At 37.8% G+C, this 14934-nt stretch overlaps 1 protein-coding gene across 1 annotated transcript in view; it reads right to left on the bottom strand.

The window, feature by feature from the left end:
- The window catches only part of LOC124787735 (phosphatidylinositide phosphatase SAC2), a 391111-nt gene that overhangs the window by 124456 nt on the left and 251721 nt on the right, over positions 1 to 14934 (bottom strand). Inside the window, exons 11-12 of the mRNA XM_047254587.1 lie at positions 9425 to 9593; positions 9275 to 9346 (exon numbers count right to left, since the gene is read on the bottom strand). Coding sequence (XP_047110543.1) covers positions 9275 to 9346; positions 9425 to 9593 — 241 coding nt within the window. The remainder of the gene's footprint in view (positions 1 to 9274; positions 9347 to 9424; positions 9594 to 14934) is intronic.

Raw genomic sequence — 14934 nt, 5'->3', positions numbered from 1 at the left:
ATGTGCTGAATTTATGCAACCGTGGCCAAGCGGCTACTCCATTCGAGTCAGTTCATTGTCTGAATGGCCAAATGTGGAATTCGGATGGGAGATTTAAAGGTTTTCCCACCAATGAGATAAATAAGACAAACATTGCGGATTACTTTGCGTGTATTCATTCAGAAACTATGTTCACAGAGAACTGTTCTTTTGTTTTGTTCCTTATTAGATTTTGTAACTGTGAAAGTAATACATAGTTTGTGTGAAAGTTGGACCCATTTCTTCCTAAGTACGTAATGTGGGTGGGTTTCATTCACACTGAATTCTGATCTTTTGCCACACAAACTTCTCATATATTACTAGGTATGCATCTGATTTCTAATTCACTGAATGCAGATTTACAACTTACTGCTCTAAAATGTGTCTGTACTTGCATTTTCAGATAACCTGAAACTAACAATGTTGTTGTGAATGTCTTTAAGTCTGAAGACTGGTCTGATGCAGCTCTCCACAGCATTTTATCTTCACAAGAACTGTCACCTTTGCATGTCCAATATCTTTGTAAAAGTAACCCACAGATATACAAAACTACTATCTTTTACCATAACTGCTGCAACCTACATCTATTATTGTCTGATCTATAAACATAACTTTCACTATCTCTCCATATTTTACTCTCTTCCTACATGTAGTTTATTATCCACAATGCACTTCTATATAAGCCTACACACCACACAAATACTTTCAGAAAAGACTTCCTAACATTTCAATTTTCTTAGTAATTTTTCTTTTTCAGAAAATCTTTTCTTGCTGTTGTCACTCTACATTTTATACTCTCATAACTTCTGCCATCATCAGTTACTTCGCTGCCCAAATAGCGAAACTTGTATCCTTCTTTCGGCATCTCATTTCATGATCTAATTCTCTCAGCATCACAGGGCTTAATTCAACTACACTCTGTTACCATCACGTTAATTTCTATAAAGTCACACTGGTATACCAAATATTGAGTATATGTATCTCAATATTTGGTACATGAATACATAAGTGACCAACTGTGTGTTGTACATTTATGAAGTGTCGCTTCACTACATGCATGGTAGTGACGGTGATTCTTACTTTTCATCCTCAACAAATGAGGATACTGTGATTTTGTGTGATTGTGGTCTCTCACAGTGACAATGAATAAAAGAAAGACAATGAGTAGGCAACTCACCTCCAATGGAAAATGTATGTTCATGAAGGGCTTCCACTAGTAGAGGATGAAGATGAATCCTATGATGCATAGCTTGGAAAATATGAACAATATTGTAACAATGTTAGCATTACTTCAGAAGAGGACACATGTTGTACATTGACAACTACTCTTGTCCAGATTTCTTCCATTATTTGCATGATGGAGTAACGAATGAATTAGGGGCAATTATCATCAACAGTGAAAAGTATAATGACATTAAAATGCAAATTACTGAAAGGGAAATTGGTATTTCAGTGAACAAACACAGTAATAGCATTGAAGGGATGTGTGCATGTTGATAAAAGTCACCTTGACAAAACTACTGCCAAGCAAATTTGGAAAAATGTTCATCTAAATACATGCTGCACTAATATGAATCATCTGAATCAATGGATAAGCATAATAGACTGTGTGCAAGAAACTAAAAAATTAGACAAAAATTATTTTTCACATACTGACATGTGAAACACATTCAGACCCTTTAACCAATAGACACTTGAGTACCTCCTGATCATCTTTTAACATTCATCTAATAAGATGAAGTTTCAATTGCAGCACAGAAAAAAGCAAAAGGAAATGCATTACTATTGTAAATGATGTGGTATTGGAGTTGTCGATATACTTCATTTTTTGCTGAACCATCTTCATAAGAAAAACTCCACAGCACAAAAAGGGTTAATAACGTACCTAGAAAATATTTTTTTCATAAAATTTATTCCATCTTTTATTTGCTGTAAGTGTCAATTTCTTTTTATGAGACTTCTCCCCACAATGGAGCCCAATTTAGTGTGTGTCTCAGATGGAGTGGATGAGATGAATTTAGAAGAGGTGAGGGATAAGCAGAGGCAATGAGAAGGAAAGGACAGCTGAAACTGAGGATTAGAATATGATGCCAAAAGAAGCTCCCTTTTATGCTTTTGCAAAAGTGGCAAGTTATGGCGGTAACACTGGAATTCAGGGAGCACGCAGGGCAGAAGAAGAAAGGCAGAGCACAATGAAGACACTGTGAACAAAAGTCTGTAGATGTGTATACCGTATTTACTCGAATCTAAGCCGCACTCTAATCTAAGCCGCACCTGAAAAATGAGACTCGAAATCAAGGGAAAAAAAATTTCACGAATCTAAGCCGCACCTGAAATTTGAGACTCAAAATTCAAGAGGAGAGAAAAGTTTTAGGCCGCACCTCCAAATCAAAACAAAGTTGGTCCATCGTAATATGAGACACAATTTAGGTCGAACGAATGACGATACAGCTACAGTAGTTTGGTTCGAGTTGTAAGCTTAGCAGTTAAGCTTAACCAGGTAGCCATTGCTATGCGTCAGGCGCTCCGTCCGTATTTATACGGGTACCCTTCCTTTTTCAAGTGCTTCGTCTGTCTTTGACTTGATTGCATATTTTTCTTTGATCTGATAAGTGCCGTTCTCTTTGTTATAGGTGTTTACGTCACTCTAAGCTGAAAATGCATTACTGTACTGAGTCATGCATTGTTTGTCGCGGCATGGCTTGCTTTTGTGCGCGCTACCGCGGCTTACAATAAAAAATAAAAAAATAGAGGAACTGTCTCATAACCGAAACAATGGCAAGAGACTGCTATTTGTTGTTACTTACACTGCTGCTTTCTTTGATAATGATCAACAAGAATCAAATCATAGACTGCGTATGATAGAAGATGTTCTGAAGGAGAGTTAAGCGAAAATTTTTTTCAGTTTGAAAATCTTTGCAGGCGCCTCTTTAGTACATTACATTCTGCGCAGAAATTAGAGTCATCTTAGATTTAAAAATCTAGTCAACTACTGTGCTTCATTTCTGACTGTATCACTATCAGGCATAAGAATAATGCGAATATAAACATGACATGATATGTATATTCTTACATGTTTGCTGTTGTCTCACTCTAGTTTTGTAGTTTATTAGGCAGACAGGATTTAAGTGAGATAGCAGCAAACACGAAACAATACATGGGAAAATGTTTATATTCGTATTATTCTTATAAGAGAATACTGCATGTGATTCACAATTCATAAAACTTCCTATTAGCAACCGTCTCTTCTCACAGGTATGAAAAAATTCAGAACGTAGGGTTGGCCATATTTTCAAACATCCCAAAGTCTTGTCAGTCGGATTTTCGTAGTACATTGGAATGCTGCTACATTTGAAGATGAACAATACGGAATTTGTATTTACTTCATTGGATAATGTATGAAAATGCAGTGGTCGAAACTCGGGGCGGAGAAAAAAAGCTCGTCTTCCACCCTTTTTTTTTTTTTTTTTTTTTTTTTCTGACGCAGAGGTTTTGGCGCTGGTATTTATCTTTGTGCCTGCAAAGCATGCCTGTGTTGCGCTACATATATTTGACGGCAGAAGTTAGTTGTGGCGGCACCTACCAACATTTATCAGAACTTGCGCTTGCTTTGCACTCGATTCTAAGCCGCAGGCGGTTTTTTGGATTACAAAAACCGGAAAAAAGTGCGGTTTAGATTCGAGTAAATATGGTACATAACTATGATATGGCGGACAGAAAGGGAAAGAGAGAGTGTAGCAATATATTAGTGGAAATTGCAACCAGGAGGTTGTTGGACCATCAGTTGTGTTGGACAGACAACTCTAGTTGTGTAATTCAAAAAAAGTAGTGTGTCTAATGGGATAGGCTGAATCACTGACAGGGCTTGGATCAGATGTGCTGGCTGAATACAATGAACAAATCATTCTCTTGGATAATTTGCACAGATATGATCCATGTGGCAATAAAGTTGGGATCAGGGATGGCAAAAGATTGGAGCAGTACATTTTGTGGTTTGGGTAGGCTGACAAGTGCAAGTTAAAGAGAAGTGGTAATGATTTTGGAGAGGATATTCCCCATTTGAGAGAATGACAGAAGGTAGTCACAATGCACCATGGTGATGTGATTAACTGTACAAGCCTGAGGTGACAGTGGTACAATTAGAGAAGTACTCTTCTATACTTGATTATGTGGTGTCTTTTAATTGTGAGTAACAGAGGAAAATGACAGGAGATATGTTTGGGGCCTGACAATGCCTACAGCGTATTGGTGCAGATACTGCTCAGCACTACCATTTATGGGTGATAAGGATGTATATGTGGGATTTTTTTGGGTGGAAAATTGGTGGCAAACAATTTGGAAGTATTTTTTGTGTCTGGTGGGCTTAATTAGGAGGAAAGTTTCAGTGGGCAGACAGATTTCATGTGCTTGTGTCTATTGCTGGTCAGCATCTGCACTACAAAGCTGTTTTCCCTATTCATTCCACACTCTCAAGCAAACAGAATATATATATTAAAAAAAAAAAAAAAAAAAAAAAAAAAAAAAAAAAAAAAAAAAAAAAAAAAAAAAAAAAAAAAAAAAAAGGAATTCATCAACATGATATACATTAAATGACAACCTGATGACCACATACATCATTAACATGAAAATTCAGCCTGGAAGATGCACACCAAACTTATTTTCACATAACACACTTGCTCATACAACTTTTTGATGTAAATACTGTTGTAGTGCATGCTATCGATACCATGTGGTGCAGTCCATGTCTAAAAGCTGGCAGGAACCCATGCGACTGCACTGCCTAACTGCGGCTGGCTCCATAACACCCTACTCTGCTTGCACAGTCACCACCACCATGGAGCCAAGTTACAGGATGCTGCACTGCTCTAGGACAGTCTATTAGCTGGAGCTCTGCCTGTGTACTCAAAGCATTATCAGTAGCCTCTGTTGTTATTTGTGTGTGATGAACTGGCCTATCATGAGGACATGTCATAGATTGTAGTCGACACTTGCTGTTACTCAAGTAATGTAAAAGGGTGTTACATAAACACCATGTGTGCTTCTCACTGTTTTTGCTCTCTGTCTTAGAACCTACCAAATCCTTGGCATCCATCACCAGACCAACCAAACAAATAAATAAGCCTTTAAATCAGAGCCAGGTGTCGAGCACTAGTCAGTGGACCTTTAAAAAGCATATTTTACTTATTCTTTGCTTAGTTTTTAAAAAATGTTTTTCTCAGATACAGTTATAGGTGTTGAAGGCTGCTGTAAAGGAGCAATCAGACCATCACATGCTAATGCGCTGGTCTGATGAACACTTTTTACTCCATGAACAGTACGTTGTCCTCGATGGTGAGTGTTCATCGGAGGTGAGGGTACCATCTGGAGTGCCCTAAGGAAGTGTGGTAGGTCCGCTGTTGTTTTCTATCTACATAAATGATCTTTAGAATAGGGTGGATAGCAATGTGCGGCTGTTTGCTGATGATGCTGTGGTGTACGGGAAGGTGTCGTCATTGAGTGACTGTAGGAGGATACAAGATGACTTGGACAGGACTTGTGATTGGTGTAAAGACTGGCAGCTAACTCTAAATATAGATAAATGTAAATTAATGCAGATGAATAGGAAAAAGAATACCGTAATGTTTGAATACTCCATTAGTAGTGTAGTGCTAGCGCTTGACACAGTCGCATCGATTAAATATTTGGGTGTAACATTGCAGAGTGATATGAAGTGGGACAAGCATGTAATGGCAGTTGGGGGAAGGCGGATAGTCGTCTTCGGCTCATTGGTAGAATTTTGGGATGATGTGGTTCATCTGTAAAGGAGACCACTTATAAAACACTAATGTGACCTATTCTTGAGTACTGCTTGAGCGTTTGGAATCCCTATCAGGTCGGATTGAGGGAGGACATAGAAGCAATTCAGAGGCGGGCTGCTAGATTTGTTACTGGTAGGTTTGATCATCATGCGAGTGTTACGGAAATGCTTCAGGAACTTGGGTGGGAGGCTCTGGAGGAAAGGAGGCATTCTTTTTGTGAATCACTACTGAGGAAATTTAGAGAACCAGCATTTGAGGCTGACTGCAGTACAATTTTACTGCCGCCAACTTATATTTCGCGGAAAGACCACAAAGATAAGATAAGAGAGATTAGGGCTCATACAGAGGCATATAGGCAGTCATTTTTCCCTCGATCTGTTTGGGAGTGGAACAGAGAGAGAAGATAATAGTTGTGGTACGAGGTACCCTCTGCCATGCACCGTATGGTGGATTGCGGAGTATGTATGTAGATGTAGATAGACAGCCATGGCTATGTATGGTATCAGCCTGATGCATATACGTGCAGTATATTTATGTGTCAGTAACTTGGAGCTTTTATGCCTGCTGTAAAATGTACAGCTTTTGCGAGCCCCTTACACGCAGTATGAATTTCCTGTTGTTGCACTTTTCACTAACCGAAAGCATATCTTCCCAGAGGCAATCTCACCTAGCTGCTATGTACATTCAATGTGGAGAGTGTTAAAAGAACTTGGTAAATCAAATTTCTTTACTTTATTTTTCAACCTCAGGATGCGAAAATGGAATTGTAAATGGTTTCAAACTCATCAGCACTTAATCTGTTTAAAGAGAAAGGAACAGGGTGATTGTAAAACACATGGTAACTAAATTACAAAATTAAAGTTACTTCCATTCACAATTAGATTACATTACATTGTAACTATGCATGATACATAGTCTGTGTAACATTGTAAATATTTCTGTCGTTGCAAGAGGTCTACACACATCTCAGTCCTGCAAGGCACTTGAGATATTTACGGAAAAATGTATACAAGCATTGCACGCTAGTGGTCATAATTCAGTATTTACATAATATGCTTCTTTAAGCAGCTAGAACTACTACACACTATTAACATTATGCACATGTTCCAAGATTTGAGATTATGTAGATTCATTTGAATTTGTATTTCATAATGTTTGCACTATTTGATAAGATTAATGATGAAAGTTTAGCATTAATTTTCAGACTGCAGTATATACCAACAATCAATCTCATATATATAAAAGGCAATGTACTGACTTGACTGACTGACTGACTCATCATTGCCCAGCCAAAACTGCTAAAGATAGAAATGTGAAATTTGGGTAAGAGTCGTTTACAAAGGGATTTTTTGAAATTCCAACCCTAAGAGGGTAAAATAGAGGATGAAAGGTTTGTTTGAAAAATGTCACTATTAAGGATAAATTTTGAAGCTACACCTATGAAAATTGGTATTATGTTTCTTGGTCAGAAATAAAGAAATATGTGTCTCAGCATTTTTGGAAATTTAGCTCTTTGGGGCTGAAATAGTTGGTGAAAGCTTTTTTTTTTTTTGAAAATACATCATACAGTATTTTTAAAGCTACATCTATGAACATTGGTATTCGACTTCTTGGTTACAAATTTTTTAAAAAAGTGTGTTTCACTGTTTTTGGAAATTGAACCATAAGGAGGTGAAATAGGGGATGAGATGTTTCATGAAAATACTTTATTACGAAAACATTTTTAAAGCTAAATCTAAGAAAAATTAAATTTGGCTTCTTAATTGGAAATCAAAAAAAATTTTTTCACTGTTTTCAGAAATTCAACCCTATGGGGGTGAAACAGGGTCAGACTGAATCCCTGACCCATCATCACCCAGCCCAAACAGCTAAGGATAGAAACTTGAAGTTTGGAGGAGGTGTCAATCTTATACTGCAGTCATTATTTAATAAGGATTGTCCACTACTAAAGGGGTAAAGTGGGGGAGGAAAGGTCTTTTGACAGTATGTCACTATTAAGGGAATTTCGAATCCTGAACTATGGAAACTGATGTTTGGTTTCTCAGCCAGAAAATAAAAAATGTGTTTCAGCATTTTTGGAAACTCAACTACAAAAGGGTAGAATAGAGGGTGAAAGTTTTTTTTAAATAAATAATTACTAAAGAAGTATTAAAGGATTTTTTAGGCTACATCTATGACAATCGGTATTTGACTTCTCTGTCAGAAATAAAAAAGTAAGTGTTTTGTGTTCCTGGAAATTCAATTCCTAAGAGAGTGCACCCAATAGGGGATGAAAATTTTTAAAAAATATTTCATTATATTGAAGGAATTTTAAAGCTAGATTTATAAAAATGTTATTTCACTTCTCGCCTAGATATGAAGAAACATTTGCTCGGGGATGAAAGTTGCCATGGAAATATCTTGACAAGAACACAAAAGACATGACTAACAAAAACTTTGGCCTCCAGTTACCAGAATCACTTTTCAGCCAGGAGTACATTCAGAAAATACCATGCTTATATGGGCTTAATTAGCATGAAAAGCTTAGAAGATGTTGCAATTTGTGAACAATATAAAAATTTGAGTAAACAAACACAAAAAAACAAAAATTTCTGCTGCCTGTACAGTCTTCATGAGCAAAGCAGTAGGTATTAAGCTAGTCTTGATAGACAGTCTGATTATTTACATAAATATGAGTTAATAGAGGGAAACATTCCACATGGGAAAAATATATCTAAAAACAATGATGATGTGACTTACCAAACGAAAGCGCTGGCACGTCGATAGACACACAAACAAACACAAACATACACACAAAATACTAGCTTTCGCAACCAACGGTTGCTTCGTCAGGAAAGAGGGAAGGAGAGGGAAAGACGAAAGGACTTGGGTTTTAAGGGAGAGGGGAAGGAGTCATTCCAATCCCGGGAGCGGAAAGACTTACCTTAGGGGGAAAAAAGGACAGGTATACACACACACACACACACACACACACACACACACACACACACACACACATATCCATCCACACATATACAGACACAAAGCTTGTGTCTGTATATGTGTGGATGGATGTGTGTGTGTGTGTGTGTGTGTGTGTGTGTGTGTGTGTGTGTGTGTGTGTGTGTGCGCGCGCGCGCGCGCGAGCGAGTGTATACCCGTCCTTTTTTCCCCCTAAGGTAAGTCTTTCCGCTCCCGGCATTGGAATGACTCCTTCCCCTCTCCCTTAAAACACAAATCCTTTCGTCTTTCCCTCTCCTTCCCTCTTTCCTGACGAAGCAACCGTTGGTTGCGAAAGATAGTATTTTGTGTGTATGTTTGTGTTTGTTTGTGTGTCTATCGACGTGCCAGCGCTTTCGTTTGGTAAGTCACATCATCTTTGTGTTTAGATATATTTACATAAATATGTATACTACGTGTAAATTATCACTGATCATATTTCTCTATTTACCTAAAATATTCATACTTAAAGAACTTACTCAGCAACATAATAAGAGTCCCGCGTAAGGATCAAGATAGAATCCATTTCAGTTTCTGTAGGATCTCCTGACCTGCAACCCAAATGCAAGCCATAGAGTACAATTCACAAGAAAATGTAAAGAGCAAAAGTATATGAAGTATATACCTACACTGGGTCTGCGTCTATAAGGCCCCATGCCCCAAGAATGATCTCAGAATCACTTATTAACATTTTTTTACAATCTTCAATGAGCAATTTCACATGCTCAGCTGTTAAGGCTACATCTTCTTCATCAACAGCCTTCTCTTGAGAGAATACATCATCTGACACAATGTTACCTGAAAAAGTCATTTGTAAATGCATAAATTTTCTATCATTGTAAATTGATACCATATATATTACAATTTATTGTAGCCTCATGGTTTCTCGTGGTGGACCTGGCAAAAGATTCTATCAAAGAATTTCTACTAATTGAGAACTGCTCTAAAAATTAAGTAAATAAACAAAACTCACAACATACAACTAAAAATAGTGTTCCTGTTCACCAGTGCTTTGTTTTAATTTGAAACATGAATGCAATATTTCACAGAATGTTATTTGACTGCAAGAAGCGTTTGGTCCTGAAAAACAATTTGGGTGTGAAAATGAACAGAATTTATGTTTATGCAAGGGCTAAGTTAAAATTTTTCAGCCCCCACAGGGATGACACTGACAGCAATGACAGTTTATCTTTGTTATGTTGATGTAATATAACTGGATAGATAAGAAGTCTGTTCATCAAAAGGTAGCAGATGGAAACACAAATACTGCTGGAAAAAAATAGTACATCCTTTTAGAGGTTTCCAGTTCACTCAAGATTTATTGTTTCAACAGTCCATATGGAGTACATGAAATGATTACATTTACAGGTGGTTCTGAGGTACAGTGGTTCTGAGGTACCAGGTATCGACCCACGCTGAAACACCTGTGCGTGGTGTAGCCTCAACAAACAGCAATGGAGGCACTGACTCTGGCATCCAGTTGATTGTACAGATGGCACATACTGTTTTGGGATACGTTATGCCACACCTGCTTCACCAGTTCATGTAGTTCTGAAGAGTTGTTGGTTGATGAGTCACACGAATCACTTGGCACCCCATCCTATCCTGAATGAGCTCAACTGGAGACAAGCCTGGAAATTGTGCTGGCCAGGGAAGTTGCTGCATGTACTGCAGAGCACGTTGAGTTTCACAGGCAGTGTGTGCAAGAATTATCCTGTTGGCATAACACATCAACTTCCTGTCCCAAGAATGGGGAAAGAAGATGTCTAACAACATTCTGCATATACTGAGCTCTGGTTAGCATCCTCTCAAGAAACCCCAAAGGTGAAGAGGAGTTGCAGTCACACCCCCACACCATAAGGCCTGGGTTGGGGTCAGTGTGTCTTGGACGAATGCACTCTATGAGACAGCATTCACCAGGTCTATGTCAAATGCACAAATGACCATCACTTGCATGCAGGCAGAATTTGCTTTCATCAGTGAAAACTACGGAGCACCATTCCATCTTCCAACTGATCCTCTGATGGCACCAGTCGAGCTGCGCATATTGACAGTGTGGTGTGAGTGGAAGACGGGCTATAGGTGTACATGCCCGTAGTCCCACTGCTAATAACATAGGGCTGCGAAATTAAATTTTTATTCAAGGCTTTTAATCCCGAAAGACAATGTTTATTAATTACTGGTCTCTGTTGAAGAATGTTAAGCCAGATATTGGCTATCACTTATGAGAAAACCGTAATAACACTATAAAGGATTGTCACATTTATACAATATCAAAATATTAAAAGACACTTGCAGCTGTACTAGTAACTTTGAACTGTTTACAAATGTATGCAGTAAATAAAATCATACAGCACTTATTTGTTCATAGACCTAATCACTACTTAAGTTCAACATATTCCAAGTCTTACAGAGACACTGCACTTTTTGCAGTACCACTTCCTCTTCACATTGAAATTTTGTCTTACAGATTTTCTTCTATGCTGTAGGCCCACATTATCTGTTTTTAGAGACCAACAGTAGTCAGCCATCATCCCTTCATCCCATCTGCCTTGATAACGTGAGTCTATTTCTATCATGTACAGATAAACCATTTCTCCATACTCTTTGCTAATATCTCCAAGACTGTCAGGGAAAAAGTCATTATGACTATGAGTTATTAAACTGATAATTTGGTAATTTTCACACTTGTCAGCAACTGGTTGTTTTTTTTTTTTTTTGTTTGTTTTGTTTTTTTTTTTTTTTTTTTTTTTAATTGTAATTACTACATTATACTTGAAGTCTGAGGGCATTTCACCTGTCTCATACGCCTTGCACAAAGATGCAATAGGTTTGTCATGGCTGGTTCTCCCAAGGCTATCAGTAATTCTGGTGGAACTGTAATAAATAAGCAATTAAAATGGAAGTTACCAGATGGATACTAAATACAATGCAGTCTACATTTTCACAAGTCAGTGCCCAGTACAAAGTTACAAAAATAACTTCTGGGTACCCAATACAAAAATGAGCCTAGACCGGCTTGGAAACTAGTTTATGGGAATAAAGAAACATTATGAAAATTGATCATTTGCAGCTTTCTGTATTCATATTCAGAACAGTCTCACAGGCTCTTAATCATCCATAATGGATAAGTTCAATCTGACTAGTTCATCAAACATTACTGTACAGAATGTGACAATCCTAGACTACATTAAAATTTCAAGTGATCATAGACTCTTAAGAGGCAGAGAAGAAATAATTAAAAAGCAAGGTATAATGTTCAGAAATTTATTAAATGAAGATTTATGAACCTTTTAAAAGCAATATATAGATGTAACCATAGGCGTCCACAGTCATTGTAACTGCCAATAACATATTTTCTTTGTCCATGATCATGTTGTCCATTAAATGTTCTTCATTGGCATTTGCTTTATTGCTTGCCACTGGTTCAAATAAGTGAATGGGAAATGGACAGCAATTATGACAAAGCACTGTTTAGTTGCTGTCTAGTGCCGACTGAGGTGTGCCAGTACTCTGTGTACCTGTAGCTGCTACAGTCTCCCATGTACCTATGTATGTTGCTTCACTTGAGCTGCCACTCTGTAGTCCTGTAGCTGTTGGCAGCCTAGGTTCCAAAAGTTGGTACCCACCCTCTCTATTCATGTTAGCGGGTTGCTTGGCTATTTGTATCACCTCTCTAATCCTCCTCCTGGAGGTAAGATGCTGTTTCACCAATAAACAGGCTTCTCGAAATTCTATCTGTTTGCCACACTCATCCTGGTGTTCTGCCACTACTGGCCTGGTGCACTGTTTTAGTCGGATACCTCTTTTGTGTTCAAATACCCATGCGCTGATCAGTCGCCCCATCTCACCTGCATATATTAGCCCATACTCGCACCTTATTTCATAAACCACCAAATCAGCAGTGACAGAACACCAGGGTGAATGCAGCAAACAGGTAGAATTTTGAGAAGCCTGTATACTGGCAAAACTGACTCTTACCTTCATGGGAAAGATTAGAGAGGCGATAGATACAGCCACGTGACCCACCAACAAGAGTAGAAGAGACAGGTACCAACGTCTCGCATCTCGGCCGGCACCTTTAAGATGGCGCCGATAGGAAAGTGTAGTGACGCTTCTCTGTCGTTAAAAAGGCAAAAAATGAACAGTTCTTCGTGTAGAGAATGTAAAAAGCGTGTGATGAAGGGTATTCTGTGTATCAAATGCAACTTCTGGTTACACGAAAAGTGCGCGAAAGTAAATCTAAAGTTCGTCAGCGATGATTTTCCGTGGACATGTCACGGTTGTTTACGTGACGAAACGGCCGATCTTGTAAGTGCAGTTGATACAAAAAACGAAATTATAAAGTTACTACGAAGTGACATTGAGGCATTAAAAACCGAACTTTCAACCATCAAGAAAGAAAACGATACATTAATACAAGAAAAGAAGTCCTGTGTGTGTAAAAGCCATCAAACGGAAAAGCAAGAAGATCGCGAAAATACGAATGACCGATCGTACTTTAAAAACAACATTTCAAGTGTTCCCGTTGATGTCTCGGTAAACTCAGTAAGCCAAAAACCGGAAGATAAATATAAATGGAAGGTGGTGACATACAGCAAAAGGAAAAACAAGGCGACAGATACGCAACAAAAGGAAAATGACTTTTTAATAATTGGCGATTCGCTGCTGAAGAATATCGCTGTCCCCAATTGCAAGATCGACGTACGACCTGGCATTAGAACGCATCAACTCGGTAAACATTTTAAAAATATGGTAAATGCAAGACAAGATACTACAGAACCAGATTCTGAAACCAGACATAACTATAATGGGGTGTTTATACATGTTGGGACGAATTCGTTAAGGAGCAGCAGTGAGGAAGAAATGGCAAGCGAAACAAGAAACATGATTCGTACTGCAAGAAATATGTATGCAGGATCTCGTCTGATACTTAGCGGAATCATAAACAGAAGGTCGGTGAGTGAAAAATATATCGCCAAAATAAACTGTGCTCTTAAAGAACAATGTGATCGTCTTGGGGCAATTTTTATAGACCCAAACAAATTCCTATGTAAAAACTCACTAGCGAAGGATGGCTTGCATTTAAATAGACTGGGGTCTGTAACGTTCAGCAGAATGTTTGCAGATGTCTGCAAAATCATTAGATGCAAGGGAAACTAATATGGCCTGAAGGGGATGAAAAATCATACACTCCAGCTGGAAAAGAAAATTATAAGCACCATACAAAAAAAGACGATACTAAAGAATTTGCCCCAGAATACAGCTCACAACATGTAAACCAACAAAATAAAAATTACATAAAAGTACTTCATCAAAATATACAATACTTTGGTAACAAAAAATTAGAAGCAGAAGTACTCCTGAGTGAAGTAAGACCAGACATATTATGCATAAGTGAACATGGACTAACTGAAAGTAAAATACATAATGTGGCAGTAAAGGACTACAAACTAGCTAGTTACTTCTGCAGATCTAAATATAAGGGTGGTGGCGTTTGTATATATATTAAAACAGGTACTCTTTCAAAGAATGTAAACAGTGAAGCTGCTACATTTCCCATAGCTAGAGAAAAAGACTTTGAAGTTACTGGTATAGTGGCAGAAGATTTTAGAGTGTTTTGTGTGTACAGGTCACCATGTGGCAATATTAGCATCTTTCTAAAAAAAGTTGCTAGCTTATTGAGAATGAATATGAAGAGAAATCTTATTATATGTGGAGACTTCAACATTGACATGGGAAAAGACACAAAAATAAGACAGGATTTTGAAGAATTGTTAATACAGCATAACATGAAAGTGACAATAACTGCACCAACAAGAGTGACTTCACAAAGTGAGACAATTATTGACAACATAATTACTAATATGTGTAACTATGAGTCACATGTAGTTCAGACAGAAATATCTGATCATCATGGACAACTAATCAGCTTTTGCAGAAGTAATGACACAGTATCAGAACCAAAACAAACAACCAAAGAAATTAGGATCATCAGTGAACAAAATATCAACATCTTTAGAACAATGTTAAGTAAGGAAACCTGGAATGAAATCCTACAGGCCCAGAGTGTAAATGAAAAATATGATGCATTTATTTCAACAATTAAGTACCATTTTAATGTAGCATTTCCCAAAGT

The sequence above is a fragment of the Schistocerca piceifrons genome, chromosome 3 (genome assembly GCF_021461385.2).
Source record: "Schistocerca piceifrons isolate TAMUIC-IGC-003096 chromosome 3, iqSchPice1.1, whole genome shotgun sequence".
In the NCBI taxonomy this organism is placed as follows: domain Eukaryota; kingdom Metazoa; phylum Arthropoda; class Insecta; order Orthoptera; family Acrididae; genus Schistocerca; species Schistocerca piceifrons.
The sequence above is the reverse complement of the archived record's forward strand: the minus strand, read 5'-3'. Positions and strand labels throughout refer to the sequence as shown.